General features: G+C 34.2%; 1 protein-coding gene across 1 annotated transcript in view; it reads left to right on the top strand.

Annotated features, from left to right (window-relative positions):
- Positions 1-17,241, top strand: part of TRMT1L (tRNA methyltransferase 1 like) — a 35,274-nt gene extending 18,033 nt beyond the window's left edge. Inside the window, exons 9-15 of the mRNA XM_065871045.1 lie at positions 368-580; positions 1,508-1,698; positions 11,278-11,356; positions 13,513-13,679; positions 14,346-14,408; positions 16,760-16,886; positions 16,989-17,241. Of these exons, the coding sequence (XP_065727117.1) occupies positions 368-580; positions 1,508-1,698; positions 11,278-11,356; positions 13,513-13,679; positions 14,346-14,408; positions 16,760-16,886; positions 16,989-17,241 (1,093 nt within the window). The remainder of the gene's footprint in view (positions 1-367; positions 581-1,507; positions 1,699-11,277; positions 11,357-13,512; positions 13,680-14,345; positions 14,409-16,759; positions 16,887-16,988) is intronic.
- Positions 17,242-17,764: the final 523 nt, after the last annotated feature.

The raw sequence follows: 17,764 nt of genomic DNA, 5'->3' as shown, positions 1-17,764 counted from the left end.
GACTTGGATTTGGCGGGAGAAGGGGTAGGAAGGGGGCCGTTAAAAATTAACATAGTTTGTCACTATTTGTTTATTTAAATTAATAAAGTTTTTTGGCATTGGCCTAAGGAAAGCAGTAAGAACATTTTCTAGCATTTGAAATAAAATGCCTGGGCATGACAATTTCCTCTAAGCCTGATTTATTTTTACATGTCTAACATATCATATGGTCATTTTATTGCTTACTTTAAAAACATAGTTATGTATTTAAAATAGATTTATGAAGTCCTTTTGAATCCATGGAATTTTGTCATTAGAAATAATGACAATGGTATTATTTTGGATACTAGTATGATTTTAAATATGTCTGTATTCTTTGTGATTTTAGACACCTAGACCCTTTTGGAACATCTGTGAACTATCTTGATTCTGCATTCAGAAATATAAGAAACCTTGGCATAGTGTCAGTGACTTCTACAGATATCAGTTCTTTATATGCCAAGGCACAACATGTTGCCCGGCGTCACTACGGCTGTAACATTGTCCGAACTGAATATTACAAGGAGCTAGCAGCCAGAATTGTTGTAGCTGCAGTGGCAAGGTACCAAATGGCCAACAGTGTACCTTGTCTGGGTATATGATAAAAAGAAATAATATTACAAGAAGTGTTTATTTCATTCTTTAAAATATGCACGAAATACAAATTCCGTATTCCATATATGTAATCTTGATTTGTTTGGTAATCTTATGTTAGAATTTGATTTAAAAGCTTGTGCCTAAAATAGTTTACTCTTCAATTTAAAATGTTATTAAAATAATTAAAGTACTAAGAAAGAAAATATTGAAAGTTAATTTCAAATCAGTTTATTTCAACAATGTAGGGGACAGCACCATGAAAAGGGAAAGCAAAGCCGGTTTTTAGATTTAGAAACAATCATTTTTTAATGTCCATTTCATCTTTTATTTATGTAGTTTAAAAAAATGATAGCTTATAAACTTGATTCAAATCAATACATACAAAGTTTAAGTTAGTTTAGAACTGTAGAGGGAAAACTAAGTACATAAATGGTGTATCACATAGAATTTAATCCAAAAGTATATAAAAGTAATAATGGCAAGGACTTTGCTTATTCATTTTTCACTGACTGTTCAGTTCCTGCATGTAGTTAGTACTCAAAAACATATATTGTTTAAAGGAAGCTTTTATAGAAAAAAGTAGATAAAAAGAAAGAAAGATGGTTGTGATGACAAGAAACAAAGTGACACTGAAAACCAGAGAATATTGAGAAGATTTCATAAGGGAAAATGTGTAGTTACTAAAATCCTGCCAAGCATCCTATATATCCTGTGTTTCAATTTGTGTAGAAGTTATAGTAATGATCTTTTAAAATCACTGCTACTAAGAATTGAATTTTCCTTATTTTCCCATAACCCATCCATAGTTTAGTGTCCAAGTTAGTATTGTCAGTATAATGCCAAACAAAGGAAAATGATAAGCTCCCAAAATAACTTTAATAAATTTTTCCAGAGCTGCAGCCCGATGTAACAAAGGCATAGAAGTACTGTTTGCAGTGGCTCTGGAACATTTTGTATTGGTTGTTGTGAGAGTTTTGAGGGGGCCTACTTCTGCAGATGAAACAGCCAAGAAGATTCAGTACCTAATCCATTGTCAGTGGTGTGAAGAGAGAATTTTTCAGAAGGATGGTAATATGGTAGAAGGTAAATTCAAGTTTCTTTTGACTGTATATTCGGTTTAATTTATGTATAAGCCTCCAATGAATAAGCCTTTATCACATCCCTAATTATACATATTGTTGTCCTTTGATTTTAAAGATTACAGTGCTAACTTTATTTCCTATACTGGATTTCCTTTCATCAACAGACAAGACATTCGTGTGAGTTCATTAAAATCATTTACTCATCATAATTTATGCTCTCTAGCCCTGCCCTCTGTTGAAACATCTAGAAATAACTTAGTTTCCACTGTCACTAATTTTAGGAACATTAAGTCAGATTACCTCTTTATCTAGGATGTTTCAAATCATTAATTCTATAAAAATAATTTTCATGTTTCTGACTGAATATAAAAGCCATCAGTTATAAAATTCATTCAGTAAACATTTATTGAGCCTCTACTATATGCCAGGCCTGGGGAATCAAGGAAAAAGATGTGGCTTGTAACCTCATCAAGCTTGTTTCTGTTTTTGTTTTCTGGGACATAGAGTTGCCCATTGTTTTCTGTTAGGTTCTTGGCATTTTTTAAATATGGATTTTTAAGAACTCCTTTATATACTAGAGTTTAACCCTTGTGATATGATACGATAGTTGCAGATATTTTTACTCATTTTGTCACTTGTGTTTGCATCTTTTTTTACCTTTTCATGCAGAAATTTTTCATTGTTGCTGTTGTTAAGTTAATCAAACTTTTAATGTACTCTGGATTTTGTCTGTAGTTGGAAAGAGCTTTCCTATCCTATATTATTCAAGGAAGGTTATGTTTCATTGAATAGTTCACCTCTTCACTGATTTGAGACTACCATATTTATCTTATACTAAAATCCCACACGTATTTGAGTTTGTTTCTGGATTTTCTATTCTTTTCCGGTGATTGGATGTTCATATACCTCTATCCCACTGTTTTGATTACAGAAGACTTTTAGTGTTGTTTAATATCTGTTAAGACAATCCCTTCTCATAGCTCTATTTTCAGTGTTCTGACATTGGATCCTTTGTTTTTGCTTAACAAAAAATAAATAAATAAGCCAGTTGGTGGTTTATCTTGATCACATTAAGGAGGATAGAGATATTGTTACAGCTCTGAAGCTTCCTAAGAACCCAGTATGCTTTTCTTTTGTCCAAGAGTTAATACTTTTGCTACAGTGTTAATTGATAGTAGGAATGGAGGGCATCCTGTCATGTTCCTTGTTTTAGTTCCCTCTGGTGCTTTCTGATTCATACTTGAATCTGAGATACCTATCATTTATCATGTTGAGAAAGTAACCTTCATTTACAATTTTACTATGTTTTATCACGATGTTGAATTTTGTCACGTTTTTTCAGCATTTGTGGAGGTGATTATATGGTATTTCCCCTTAGATCTATTAATTTGATTCATTGTAATAAAATTTCCCAATATCAAATCATTCTGACTTTCTAGAATAAACTACTCTGTCAGGAAGTATTCTTTTATTATGGATTCTGTTTACTAACTTTTTAAAGGAGTTCTGTTTCAATATCATAAGTAAGATGGTATATAGTTTTCCTTTTTAGAATAATTTTGGTTGGGCTTTAGAATTAGTTTAAATTCCTTTCAAAAAGAATTTGGAACTTTTACATTTTTTTCAATGCTTGGGAACAGTTTAGCTAGCATCAGAATTATTTGTTCACTAAAGGGTTAATAGTATTCACTCAGCTTTTCTAATTTATTTGCATAGAGTTGAGCCAAGTGTTGTCTAATGATTCTCATTTCTTTGATTTCTATGGTTATATTCTCCTTATTTTTTTAAAGTTTTAGTATTTGTCCTTTCTGCCCTTTTCTCTTAACTATATTAGATACTGACTTATCTAGTCTGTTGTTTATTTTCTTAATGTTTACTTTTGTAGTAGCAAATATGTGTATGTTTCTGTAATTTGGATTTATCGGTTTTAAGTAATATACTTTGGCTTTTTGCTAACATAAATGAGGTAATAGCCTGCCATTTTCCATTTTCCCTTCCTAATTTTTGTCCATTATACCATTTTTATATTATTTGTAACATTTATATTCTATTTTGCCAGTATAATTCACACATTAAATATATTCAGTGCTCATCATCAGTGTTCTTGCCATAATTTCTTGAATTATGTGTTGGTTGGCTAAATTTAACTGAGTTTATAGTCAAGAGGGTTCATGGGGAAAATACTCTTTGATTTCTTGCATGTTTAAAGCTCCCTGTTTATAGCTTTATACTTAAAAAGTTTAGAGTTTGAGTGCCTTGTCAAAATTCTTTTATTGTCTTCTATTACTGAATATTATTGTAACTTTTCCTTCTTTTATATGACATAATTATTTTGCCTGGCTTCCCAAAGGAATATTTACTTTTGAAATACTATGTTCTAACCTTATTTTTAGGATATTTCCTAATCATGGCATCCCCTTTCATCATGTAGCTTCAAATATCCTTTCAAGAAAGCTTTCTTAAATATTTTTTAATTCTAAAATTTGTCTTACGTTGTACTATTATGCGTGTGCTCTCTTCAACCTGTTTTCTTTAACTATCATTTTATCTAAAAATATTCATATATATTTATAATTGTTGTATCATCTCTGGCTCTTTTGTCATTATGAAATGTCTGTCTTTATCCCTGATATTTATCTGAAAGCCTATAGTCTGATATTAATACAAATACCACTCTCATAGTTACTATTTGCATAATATATTTTTTATCCTTTTAGTTTTAATCTGTAAGTGTCTTATTAGATCTTGCTTTTTTAATCCAATCTGATTGTTTCTGCCTTTTGATGAGTGTTTAGACCATTCATATTGAATGTAGTTATTAAAATGTTTGGCTTTTCAGCACTTTTACTATTTGTTTTATATGTATCTCATGTTTTCTGTGTTCCTCCTTTGCTGCCTTCATAGTGTTAAATATTTTTTTACTGTGTCATTTAAGTTAATTCCTCTGTTGGTTTCTTAGCTATGTTTTTTCCAGTTATCTTCTTAATGTTTTCTCCAGGGATTATAATATATACCTTTAACTTATCTTGATCTACCTCAGGTTAATACTGACTTAAGACTGGCAAAATGTGGCAACTTTGCTCTAATATAATTCTATTTTTCTCTCACCTCCTGTGCTATTTTTGTCATATGTTAATTACATCTACAGACCCAATCCAATAATACAGTATTATTTTTTAAATCTTACGAGTTTAAAAGAAAATTAAGAAAAGAGACACACACACACATATCTTTCATTGTTACCCACATAATTACCTTTCCAGTACTCTTTATTCCTTCCTTTGGATTCAAATTACTCTGTAAAATTTCCTTTCAACCTGAAAAAACCCCTTTAGTATTTCTTATAGGGTGAGTCTGCTACAACAAATTCTCCTACTTTTTGTTTACCTGAGAATGTCTTTATTTCACCTTCTTTTTTGAAGGATAGTTTTGCTGGATGTAGAATTATTGGTTAATAGTTCTTTTTTTTTCCTCTCAGCATTTCAACTATGTCATTCCAGTGCCTTCTGGCCTCTATTATTTCTGATTAAAAGTCAGCCATTAATTGGGTTTTTTTGTTTTTAATTAATTTATTTATCTATGGCTGCATTGGGTCTTCGTTGCTGTGCATGGGCTTTCTCTAGTTGCAGCGAGCAGGGTTTACTCTTCGTTGTGGTGCGCGGGCTTCTCATTGCAGTGGCTTCTCCTGTTGCGGAGCACGGGCTCTAGACACGCAGGCTTCAGTAGTTGTGGTACGTCGGCTTCAGTAGTTGTGACTCGTGGGCTCTAGAGTGCAGGTTCAGTAGTTGTGGCGCACGGGCTTAGTTGTTCCGTGGCATGTGGGATCTTCCCAGACCAGGGCTCAAACCTACGTCCCCTGCTTTGGCAGGCGGATTCTTAACCACTGCACCACCAGGGAAGTCCCCATTAATTGTATTGTTGTTCCCTCATACTTGATAAGTTATTTTTCTCTTACTGCTTTCAAGATTTTCTGTGTAGCTTTCAGCAGTTTGATTATGATGTGTCTGAGTGAGTCTCTCTGTATTTACCCTACTTGGAATTCAGAGCTTCTTAGGGCCCTAGATAATTGTTTTTTATCAAGTTTGGGGCACTATCTTGCTTCTCCAACCTAAACCTTTATCACTTCAAACTGAAGACAAATATCTTCCGTAATTACTAATCATGGATTAGAGGAGTTATATAATCGTAAGCTGCTTCAAGTAGTTTTCTAACCAATCCCTTTAACAGTTGTCCTAGAGCTACTCTAGTGCCATTCATCCTTGCTTTTTAGGTTCATATAGCCCCTAGGCTATTTCTGCCTTTAATAGCTATTCTCCCCAGTGTGGTTTTTCTTCCAGTAGTATGATCTCACAGCTTGTAGGCTTTCAGAAAGCACTGAATGATTTGGGATGTGTGATGGCTCATCTTATTTTCCAGCGCTATTTAGGAATCTTTCATAAAAATATATTTTCTATCATTTCTAGAGATTTGGAATAAGAAGAGAAGACAGGTTTAAATGCTCAGTCCACCATCCTAATCTTGGTTTCAATGCAACACAATCAGAGGAGTTACAGAATCCACTCTGGCTTTTTAAAATATAGATTTCATAAATATCTTTGATGAAACTTTGGAAAGTTTTGGTCCCCCTGGATAATTGGTTTAGTGCCCTATGGTTTCTTTTCTGTTTTTTCCTAATTCAGTTTTCCTTTATGTAAGAAATAACAGACCTCTTCAGTGTTTAAAAGGGTATCAGTAATGTGAGTTCCCTCAATAAAAAAGAATCTGTGTTTTTTACCTCATACCCCGGTGTTACTGACAGTGTTCCTGCCCTTAAAATTATGAATCAATTCTTTCTTACGTGGAGTTTATTATCCTTTCATATCTCACCATGTGTGTTTTACAGTATCGACAAGTAACTAAACTCAAATACACTCTGTTCAGATTTGATCCTGAATCCATAAAAACCTAATATCTTTCCCTCTCCATCAGAAGTGCTTCATGTTGCTGTATAATTTTGGACTGTTACTACAATGGTTTTTCTTTTTTTTAATATTTTTTTAATTGACATATAGTTGATTTACAGTGTTATGTTTATTTTTGCTGTACAGCAAAGTGACTCAGTTATACACATATATACATTCTTTTTTATATTCTTTTCCATTATGGTCTATCCCAGGGGATTGAATATAGTTCCCTGTGCTATACAGTAGGACCTTGTTGTTTATCCATTCTAAATGTAATAGTTTGCAACTACTAACGCCAAACTCCCAATCCATCCCTCCCCCTCCCCCTAATTAAACATTTTAAAGGATTTTTTACTTAATAAATTGCTATAAAGCAATATGATTTGTTGTCTGCATTTTGTTTGTAATCATACAGGACTCGCAGAGTGTAAATGATTATGTCTTTCAAAAAAGTCAGGTCACTTAGAATTTTTTATGTTTATCAATTTGTAATACATAATTTAAAAAGTCAAGTCATTCCATAAGTCTTATTAATAAAATAATGATATCTGCCCCACTCCCTAAAGTCAACAGCTAAAACCTCATAGCTGTTTCTTCTAATATTTAAAGTCTTTAATGTTTAGTGTCTTCCCTATTTCTAAGTAGCATGCTTATACTGCCTGTAACTTCCTTTCATGGAAGAAGAGTATTCAGCATCTCAAGCCAGCCCAGTCACATGCATGTAGTTCTCCTCTCCAGGGTTGCTTAATCAATATTCAGTGTTTATATTTTTATAAATATAAAAATATTGTTCACAAGTCATATTGGTTATGTATTACTGTGTAACAAATTACTCCAAAACTTAGTGGCTTGAAACAACTTTGTATTATCTCATAGTTTCTCTGAGTCAAGAATCTGGGTATGGTTCAGTTGGGTCCAGTAGCTGAGGGTCTCTCACAAGGACACAGTCAAGGTGTTGGCCAGGGCTGCAATCATCAAGGCCTGACTGAGGAAGGATCTGCTTACAAGCTCATTCACGTGGTTACTGCTTGTCATGCAGTCCTCTTCATACTCACAGCATAGCAGCTCACTTCGTCGGAAGGATTAAGCAAGAACCAGAGAGAGAAAGGAAGAGAAGGAAAGAGAAAAAGAGAGAATATTGCCATATTCTAGTCACTAGAAATGAGTCTCTAGATCCAGTGATCTCACATTCAAGAGGAAGGGATTATAGAAGGGTATGAATGCCAGAGACAGGAATCATTGCTGCCTATCTATCTTAGAAGGCTGCTACAACACAGATGAACCAGTTAATATGCTGTAATAGCATTTCTTTTTTTATACAACTCTTTGCTTACTCTGGAATTAATAATTACTATGTATTTGTCACCTTTTGTGTATATATATTTTTCATAATCCATAATCCAATTTTAGTGTTCCTATGATTTTGGTTAAGAACATCAAGTAATCTTTGGGTTTCATTTCATTCCCTTGGAGACAGTCCTCCTGCTCTAGTTTGGGTTGTTTTCTAGGTCTTCTGAGAGCTGTTGCCCTAGGGCTTCCTTTTAGACCATCATACTGGAAATTTTCTTTGGCTTTCTCCTTCTGACGAATTTCCTATATCTTAAATCTTACGTATTTTCCACTTTTCCTTCTTTACTTTCGCCTTTTGAAACTACACTTTTTCCCATAGCTTCCTGAGAAGGATTGCATGGCCAAGTATAGAAGCCTAGGTTGGAAATCGTTTTTCCTCAGAATGTTTAAGATATTATTCCATTGTCTCTTAGCCTCCAATATTGACAAGTCTGCTATTGTTCTTATATATATGGTCCTTTGTGTTTTTGTCTCTGAGCGCTCCTAAAACATCTCTTCTTAACCCAGTATTCTAAAATAACTTCATTTTGTGTGTGAATTCATCTTTTTAAATTCAATGTGCTGGACAATCTGTGAGCCCTTAAACTTGAGTTCTTCAGTTCTGGTAAATTTTTTTCTATTATTTCTTTGATAATTTTCTTCTCTCTTCCTGGAACTCATTTTAGTTATATGATGGAACTTCTAGATTAATTCTCTAATTTTTTTGTATCTCTACTATTATTTGGCATTTAGTTCTACTTTATTCCTTGAGTTTTATTTTCCAACTTTCCTGCTTAAATTTCTGTCATACTTGGTTTATTTCCAAGAGTTATTTCATATTTTTTTCATTGCCCCCTTTTTAGTAGTATCCTATTCTTGTTTCAGAGATGTAAAATCTAATCTTACCTAAGACTATTGATTATAGTTGGGTATATTTTATGGGAGGATAGGATTTTTGTTTTGCTTATTTTTGTATTGTTGCCATTATTTTGTTTTAGTTCTCTTTCCTATTTCTCTCTTTTGTAATTTTGTTCTCTGTCATAGTATATCTCAAATGTCTAGTGGTCTTTAGTTTTCCATGCTGAAAAGTTATGTGGAAGTACTTGCGGCAGGGCTTATAAACAGATAGACTTTACTGTAATGAGAATGCACTCTGCCTTTTCACTACAAGAACCCCCAAATGCCAGTCAGTAAGTGTGTGTGTGTGTGTGTGTGTGTGTGTGTGTGTGTGTGTGTATCTCTTTTCTCTTGGATTGGTAAGTATTTCTACAGAGGAATCTTGCAGTCTTCTATCAGCTTTCTAGGAACCATGTTGAAGAAGGAGACCGGAAGGTCTTAACATTTGTACAGACTTTTACTTAGTTCCTTTCTTTTCATATGTCTCCTCACTCTTTAACTGTGACTAATGTCCCTGGTCCCAGATTCTCTGTGGTTCAGCCTCACCCAAGATTAACTTCCTCTTTTGGGATGGGGAAGATGCAGAAGCCTAACTGTTGGTATTAGAGAAGATCCACAAGTCTTAAAATTTTAAACGAGGCCTTTTTTTTTTGTGGTACCACCCTATTCCCATCTTCAGAGACCATCAATACCTTCAATTCTCAAGCCTTTCCAGGTCCCCCACACCAGTGGGCTTGCTGTTTATTGGTAGCCCTTCTACCCATTTCAGGCTTAGGCTTTAGCTTTCTCTGACCTGCTAAATCCCCTTGTGTATGTCCTTCCCACTTCTAAAATTTTATTGACATCTCTCATCATCTTTTGTCATCTCCTTTACCATTTTATTTATCTTTGGGGTTTGAATTTTATTCCTTTGTTCTCATTTTAATAATGCTTTAAGAAACAGCAGAGATAAAGTATGTGTTCAGTCCATTGCATTTAAATAAAAGTCTCTAAATATGTTTGAATTCCTTATCTGGAATTACCTTCGTAGCCTGTTTTACCAGTGACATAGAAATACTAGTTTTCTTTTTTTACCCCTTCATTTTTTGCTACTGGTAACTTGAAATGATAGCCCTGATCCCTCAAGATGCTGATGCTGACCAGGCACTGAGAAATCCTAGGTGAGGGGCTTGAAAAAAGATATAGGTTTATATGATGGGAGCATTTTGCAAAATGCATCAGGAAACAAACTGACTAATACAAATTTATGTCTGTGCTGTCGGCGGTAAGTTGGTGTGACTGACAGAACCGTAACTATAAATCGATCGCCCTAATTTCAGTAACCCTGCCTGTAGTATTTGTAGTTTAGTTATTTAATGGTTTCAGGGAGAACTTCTTGAATATATTAATATAATAACTGAGGAACAGCATTCTCAACAAAGCTAAGGTCAATGATAACCACACCTTCTTTTAAGGCTGAAAGGTAGACCTAGGAACGAACAATGAAGGAAGCCTTTAAGTAAATACAAGATTTTACAACTGTGCATTTTGCCATTTAATTGCATTGAATGACAGAGTGATGTCAGATAGCAAGAGGTTATAGACCCATGTCCCTACCACCATAATCCTGGGTTCTGGATATATCTAGGACCCACTGATCAGATCAGGCCATTCCAAGAAAGTGAATGATCAACCCAGGATTGGCCTGGGGGAACTCAGAGAGAGTCTGATTTAAAATGACTATTCTGGGTCTGAAGTGAACTGAAAAGTCCATGGTAGAATATCACCCTTTTTTGGAAACTAAGAATAGCTCTCGTACCTCCCCAGTCACCTTGTGATTACATCAGGCCCCTCATTGCTCTTTAAACTGAATTAGTTTCTTCTAGCCTAGATTTTTGGGGCTGAATATGCATCGAGCCTAGGGAATAGAGTAATTCATTTTCTTCCCAGTTACAGAAGAGTTAACTTATAAGAAATGTCTTTATTTTGATGGGATGTTAGTTACCAGGGTATATACATTTGTTAAAGCTCATCAACCTTTTCACATAAAATGTATACATTTTACTGTGTGTAAATTATACCCCAATCAGTTGATTTAATATGGATATCTTGTGGAATTTACAAGACTTGCTCCTACTTAAATTATTTCAGGTAGTATACTGACTAAAAGCTATGCCTCTAATAAGTCGTTTGATGTGGATTTCTACATCTTTCTTAAGCTTTAATCCTCTGATCTATACAACTGAGATCTTAACAGTACCTACTTCAGAGAGTTGTAAGGATTCAACTTTTTAATGCATATAAAATACTTAGCACAATACCTGGCACATAGTAGATCCTCAGTATATTGTAGCTGCAAATTATTGTTAATACTTACTACTGTTTACATTGTCATTTCCCCTTTGACTTCTCTTTTTATTATCTTTTCACAGAAAACCCATATAGACAGCTACCCTGTAACTGTCATGGAAGCATGCCTGGAAAGACAGCAATAGAACTTGGACCTCTGTGGTATGTGCCTAAGCATAATATATTCAAAATTGATACATGTATTGATTGTTTACTTTTGATTATGTGTGGTAAAAGACAGGCAAATTGGGGCTTCCCTGGTGGCGCAGTGGTTGGGAGTCCGCCTGCCGATGCAGGGGGCACGGGTTCGTGCCCCGGTCTGGGAGGGTCCCGCGTGCCGCGGAGCGGCTGGGCCCGTGGGCCGTGGCCGCTGGGCCTGCGCGTCCGGAGCCTGTCCTCCGCGGCGGGAGAGGCCGCAGCAGTGAGAGGCCCGCGTAACGCATAAAAAAAAAAAAGACAGGCAAATTAAGGTTCCATTTTTTTTTAAGTATAGGAAAATAATTATGATTCTTTTCCCCCTATGAACCTGAGGTGTTTTGTTTTCATTTTTCTATACCATTATTCTTCCAAGTTCGTGACAGGGCTAAGATGCAGTAGGATCAAAGAGAAGGCTAGCTGATCTGCAAATAATTTATTTCTGCATAGTAAGAATGAGGTTTTTTTCAGTTAATAACTATAGAACTAGGGTGTGATTGTAAAGTGTCACTTTTATAGACCAGTCAACTAATATATTAATAAAAGATCTTTGAGGAATTGGTTTTAAGTAATAAGGGCATGTGAAAGTAAACGTCTGCTTTTGTGTTAGGTAAAGCTGTTTAGACAGGATGCAGCTGCAGATATTTAATCTATGTGTGCTTTTGCATCCTTAGTAACTAGTTATTGTGTTTTTAATGCCTTAAAGTTGAATTGCTTTTACTCAGAAACCTTCCCATAAGTGTCTGTTACTAGAGATTCTTGTAGAAATTTGAGATTCCTGACAGCATTGTGACAAGAATCACTGCAAACTTCAACCTCATTACTTTACCAGGCCAAGGTTTGGCCATCTACTAAGCCTAAAAATTAACCTAATAGTAAACATATTTGTGCTGTTACCCATTATTTTATCTTCATTTCAGTTAAATACTTGTAGATTAAGAATGACCTGGCCAGCCTTACCTTCTAGTACTCTCTTACTTACATCACACATTGATCCTACTCACTGATCTTGGAACTAGGGAAATTAAGAACAACAGGTTGCTGGATCCAGAAAGATCTCCTAGCCCAACTCCTCCCTCATTTTACAGATGAGAAAATTATGGCACAGTGTATTTAAGTGCTGGCTAAAACTGACCCCCTAAAATTTAGTTAGTAGCACAGGCAGAGCCAGAACTCAGGTTTTCTGACCTCCAAAACTGAGGTCTAAACCGTGACTTAAGATTTTCTCACTTAAAGCCATTGTTCATGTCTTTACACTCATCCAGGCTCTTACCCCTTCCCCACCTCCAGTTTAAATTATACATCTTCTTTGAAGTTTCTCCTTAAGTGTTTAAACCCAAAATAATCTTTAAATTGTCTTTTAGTAAATCTTATATTGATCACTCATTTGACACTTAAAATCACGTATCCTTTCATAATTTGTTAACCTTAATAGCTTCTCTTCCTTGAGGATATACTTTGTACTAGGGATTGTAAGTGTACTACTATCTCATTTAATTCCCATAACAAGTCTGTCAGAGGCTTTATTTTCCATATTATGATGAGGAATGTGAGACTCAAAAGCAGTAGTTATTCAAGATTTCATAGCTAGTGAGTGGTGGAGCGAGGACAGGAATTCAAGTTTATCTGACTTGGAACTGATATTCTGTCCATTATACCTGTGACTCTCAAATTAAATGGGAAGCATATCAGACTCAGCCCTGGGCCATTTCTTAACTACATCACCACCGGCATACGTAATTCTCATGTATCTCACCCTGTCCCACCATATATACACTGGAATTAAGGTCTACTATTACTGGAATATGCATTGTGAAAACCTCTGCCTTACACTATGTCCCTGTCTAGATTCTGTCTAGGTTTATAAGCTTTCATAAGGTAAACACTGAATTTTATACTTTGGTATATCTTACACCTCTATGTACCACAAGACTTATACACCTTATGAGGGCTCAGTAAATTCTTGTTGACATATGTGAATAAAATATCCTTGACTAATCCCACTAGCTTAGAGAACTGACATGATAAAAGGTGTGGGCAAATTATCTTACTTGTTAAATTATGAAGACTTACTTTTTTTAAAGAAAACATTTCTCAAACCCAATTCTATGTTCTTTTTTCAGGTCAAGTTCCCTTTTCAATACTGGATTCCTCAAAAGAATGCTATTTGAATCTCTTCACCATGGTTTAGATGACATTCAGACCCTAATAAAGACATTAATCTTTGAGTCAGAGTGTACTCCTCAAAGTCAGTTTTCAGTTCATGCACCTTCAAACCTCAACAAGCAAGGTGACTAACTGAACACTAATTTACTAGCTTACAAATTGGTTATCAGAAATATTCCATCTTTTTATCTTTATTTGATGTTATAATCAAAAGCAGTATAATTATAAGTTGTGTGCTTTAAGTAAATCCTAATGAGTCTAATCATAATCCGGTTAACTTTTTTTTTTAATTGCATAGTTTTCTTCAGGTTTATATTAGGGGCATGAAATAAATAATGATTTTGTTAAGACAGATGTACTTTTAAAATTTTAGTAGATTAAAAGAACTAAAAGGCTGTTGTGATTTTATTACCCTACATCCGCTTTCTAGAAAGAATTCTGAGATCACTCTGAGAATAGTGTGGCCAAAAATTTTGTAATATCCATTAAGACATGGACGCTAGCTTTACATTTATCACTCAGTAAAGCTAAGTTTTTTCTCCTTTGTTTTATCTGGCTATTGATATAAGGGTGGGCTTGTTAGACATCCTAGCATTGTCATGAGTCATTACAAGAAGCAGCTCTTATTAAAGGGTTAAAAAATGAATTCTTGTAGCCTGTTTTGGTCACAGAATCTCATACTCATAAAAGCAGTGTGCACAGAATTAAGTAAGCTTTTATTTAAACTTCGAATTGTTGCTTACTGTTATTCTGTAAAATATTTTATCATTTCCATTTGTTTTTATTTAAGAAGAATATGGTGTATTTATTAAAACTACAGATGATACCACAACAGATAATTACAATGCACAAGGTATGTATGTATATGTGTGCATATATATGTATGTATGTGTCTGTGCAAAAGGGCACATAGCAGAAGGATAATTGGAAAGGAAGAGATTGTTTTGGTAGCGTACTTCAAAATGCATTTTCATATTACACCAACAACAAAATTATAATAAACCTTGTTTATCTGGCATTTGCACAGTTCAAGGTTTCTATTAATGTGTACTTTGTTCACATCTCTAATATATGGTGATCCCCTTGCAAGAGCTATAAGATCTTAAAGAACCATATGAACCAAAATTAGATCAAACTATATTTGATAAAGGTTATAGAGTTAAGATTAAATTTTATTCTAATTCTTATAAACTTTCTCATCAACATATGATTTATAGGAATTCCACTGATTAACCAGAAGACCCTATACTCTGGCCATAAGAATTTCTTACGTGGCCTTTCTTACAATTTGGGGTGTGTGCATACTTTAAAATTTACTTATATTAGACACTGCAAATTCATATCAAAGGGGTGTTAAGATTTATAATGTCAGTGCCTTAATGTCTAAAGTTTTTAAAAGACAGTGTTAGATTCTAAATGTGTTTTGTATACAGGTAAAAAGAAAACACAGTGTTAAGACTGAAAGAACAGAGGACTATAATTACAAGCTATAATTTTGTGTTAGTTGCTCAACATTTTAGTGTTGATCTTCAAAGACAAGAAAATTTCAACTCCTGCTAATAGCTTAGTTTAGTAATTACTGCATACTCTTGCCAACACTCATGTTCATTTGGCATCTTCAACTAATTTGCGAAGATTCTAATCACTTAAATGATTTATTCTCCTTCATTTCTCTGCTGGAGGAAGAAAAAGGCATTATGGTATACTGTGAAGCACATTAGATTTAAGAGCATCATTCTACTTCTTTGTGTCTTTTGTTGTATAACCTCAGCCAGGTCCCCCACCTTCAAAAGAGTTGTCATAAAACCTTTTTAGAATAAGGTAAAACATAAGTTTTAAAAATATTTTAAATCTCTGAACCTTTCTCATGTATAAATTAAGGGAATTAGACTAATCTCTTTAGGTTCTTTTATAGCTCTGAAATTATATGATTATTCTAAACTAGTATATCAACATACAGAATCTTCCATGATAGAAAATATCAGGCAAAAAAAAATCCATGTACTGCTGATGATAGTAATTATTAAGGTTTGGTATCGGATTTTTAGTCTCAGATTTTCCTAAATCTTCTTAGATTTAATGTGAGAGTATAATCAAGTTTTAATTATTTGATTTAATGGAGGAGTTATGAGGCAACAGTTCAACAATAATTTATATTTATCTTTGAATGCAGTTTATCATTTTCACGCATCAAATTTTGCTTCTGAATACTTTTGCTTAAGTGAATGTTAGTTTTCATAAAAATTTAAAATTTGGCCATAATAACATCCTTGTAGAAATAATTGAGTTGAACATTCAGAAAAAATCTCATAGTAACGTGGATATCTCAATTGTCTTCCTTTTGTGATTTTCGGAAGGATACATTGCTAGAAACTTAACTTGCTAGCTGCCTTTCACTTAAAATGTAAAGGCTAAGTACTGTGGTAAGAAGTAGGCAATGAGATCATACATTATACCTTTTTAAATTCCTGTATCCAAGCCCTTGAGACTGATTTTGTTTTGGTTTTGTTTTGTGTTCATTGAAGACCTACTGTATATCAAATACAGTTGACCCTTGGAACAACCCCAGGGTTAATCCATGTATAACTCAGAGTCAGCCCTTCATCCACAGATTCAACCAACCATGGACAATGTAGTACTGTGGTTTTTACTATTAAAAAATATCCATGTTGAAGTGGACCCACACAATTCAAACCTGCATTGTTCAAGGATCAACTGTATTGGCATTCAGTAGAGAATACAAGTATAGAAATAGGACATTATTCCTAGGAACTTAGAATATAATTTGGGAAGAAAGGATATATACACATAAAAGACCTAAATATGTGAAACAAGGAAAACAAAAAGTGACAGAACTTAAACTCTGAGTAGTGTAGTATGGGATGACTGGCCCAGAATTCATAAATGGCTTTCTACAGAAGGTGGAAATAGACTTGAGGCTTAAAATTGAAGAAGGCAGAAAAGAAGTTCTGATTCAGCAAACAGTTAAATATTAAAATTACATGGGTGAAGGATAGTGAAAAGTATCAAGAATATATATCTTCTTCTTACAATAAAAGCTATCTAGAATTAAGATTAGATAGATAGGTTGAAATGGTGTGTGTCAGAGGATTTATACTCGGAGACAGTATGTAGTTATAAAAGTATTCGGCTGTAATTTTTAAAAGAATGCTAACTTTCTGTGTTTATATATGTATGTTTCAGGAAAGAGAAGAAATAACGAAACAACCACAAATTTAGCCAAGAGGCTAAAGACTGATGTGAATACTGAACATCCTCCCTTTTATTACAACATCCATAGACACAGCATTAAAGGAATGAATATGCCAAAGTAAGACAGTCAGTGAATGACAGTGTATATATTTAATATTTTAATGACATTGTGATTTAAATAAAAGTACAGAACCTCATTTTTTTCCTTTCCTTGTTCCAGGTTAAAAAAGTTTTTGTGCTGTCTTTCTCAAGCAGGCTTTCGAGTAAGCCGAACTCATTTTGACCCGATGGGTGTCCGTACAGATGCACCTCTAATACAGTTTAAATCTATCCTTTTAAAGTACAGCACCCCCACCTACACTGGAGGACAGTCAGAGGGCCACGTCCAACCAGCGTCCGAAGATACAGTAGCTGACACGGTTGAAATGTCAGTGAATGACAAAGCAGAAGCAAGTGGCTGCAGAAGACGGTAAATGTAAAAGAAGTTTGTTGCCAGATGTCTGTGTTGATGGCCTAATAGTTCTCTATATCAACTGTAGTGCTTTTTCTATTCTTTCAATTCAGTTGTGTAAAAATAAAAAAAAACAGTGCTGTTTTCATTCAGAAAATTAGCAGTTTCTAACTTAGCTGGTTTGGGAGCTATGCTTTCCAAGTTTTTCTTATTTTAAAGAAAACTTAAAATTTTAATGAAAACATTTCATGTGAAGGCCAAGTTTGTGACTGAGATCACCCTACTGTTTAATACTCAGAAATTTTTCACATGCAAAGTGTTCGGAATTTTATTTATGTTATGGAAGCCATCCTTTACTATACTTAATCACGTCTCTACTTAAACTGATTCATGATGTTTATGTTTTTCTGTTTGTAGTGTATAAGATGAAGCCAGAGCCTTTTTTAAAATGACCCTAAATAGAATAGGAGGAACAATGTCCTTTCAGGTCACTGATATATTTTTTCACAAATACAAGCTAAAATATATTCCCAATTTCAAGAAAT

The sequence above is a fragment of the Phocoena phocoena genome, chromosome 1 (assembly GCF_963924675.1).
Source record: "Phocoena phocoena chromosome 1, mPhoPho1.1, whole genome shotgun sequence".
NCBI classification, from domain to species: domain Eukaryota; kingdom Metazoa; phylum Chordata; class Mammalia; order Artiodactyla; family Phocoenidae; genus Phocoena; species Phocoena phocoena.
The sequence above is the reverse complement of the archived record's forward strand: the minus strand, read 5'-3'. Positions and strand labels throughout refer to the sequence as shown.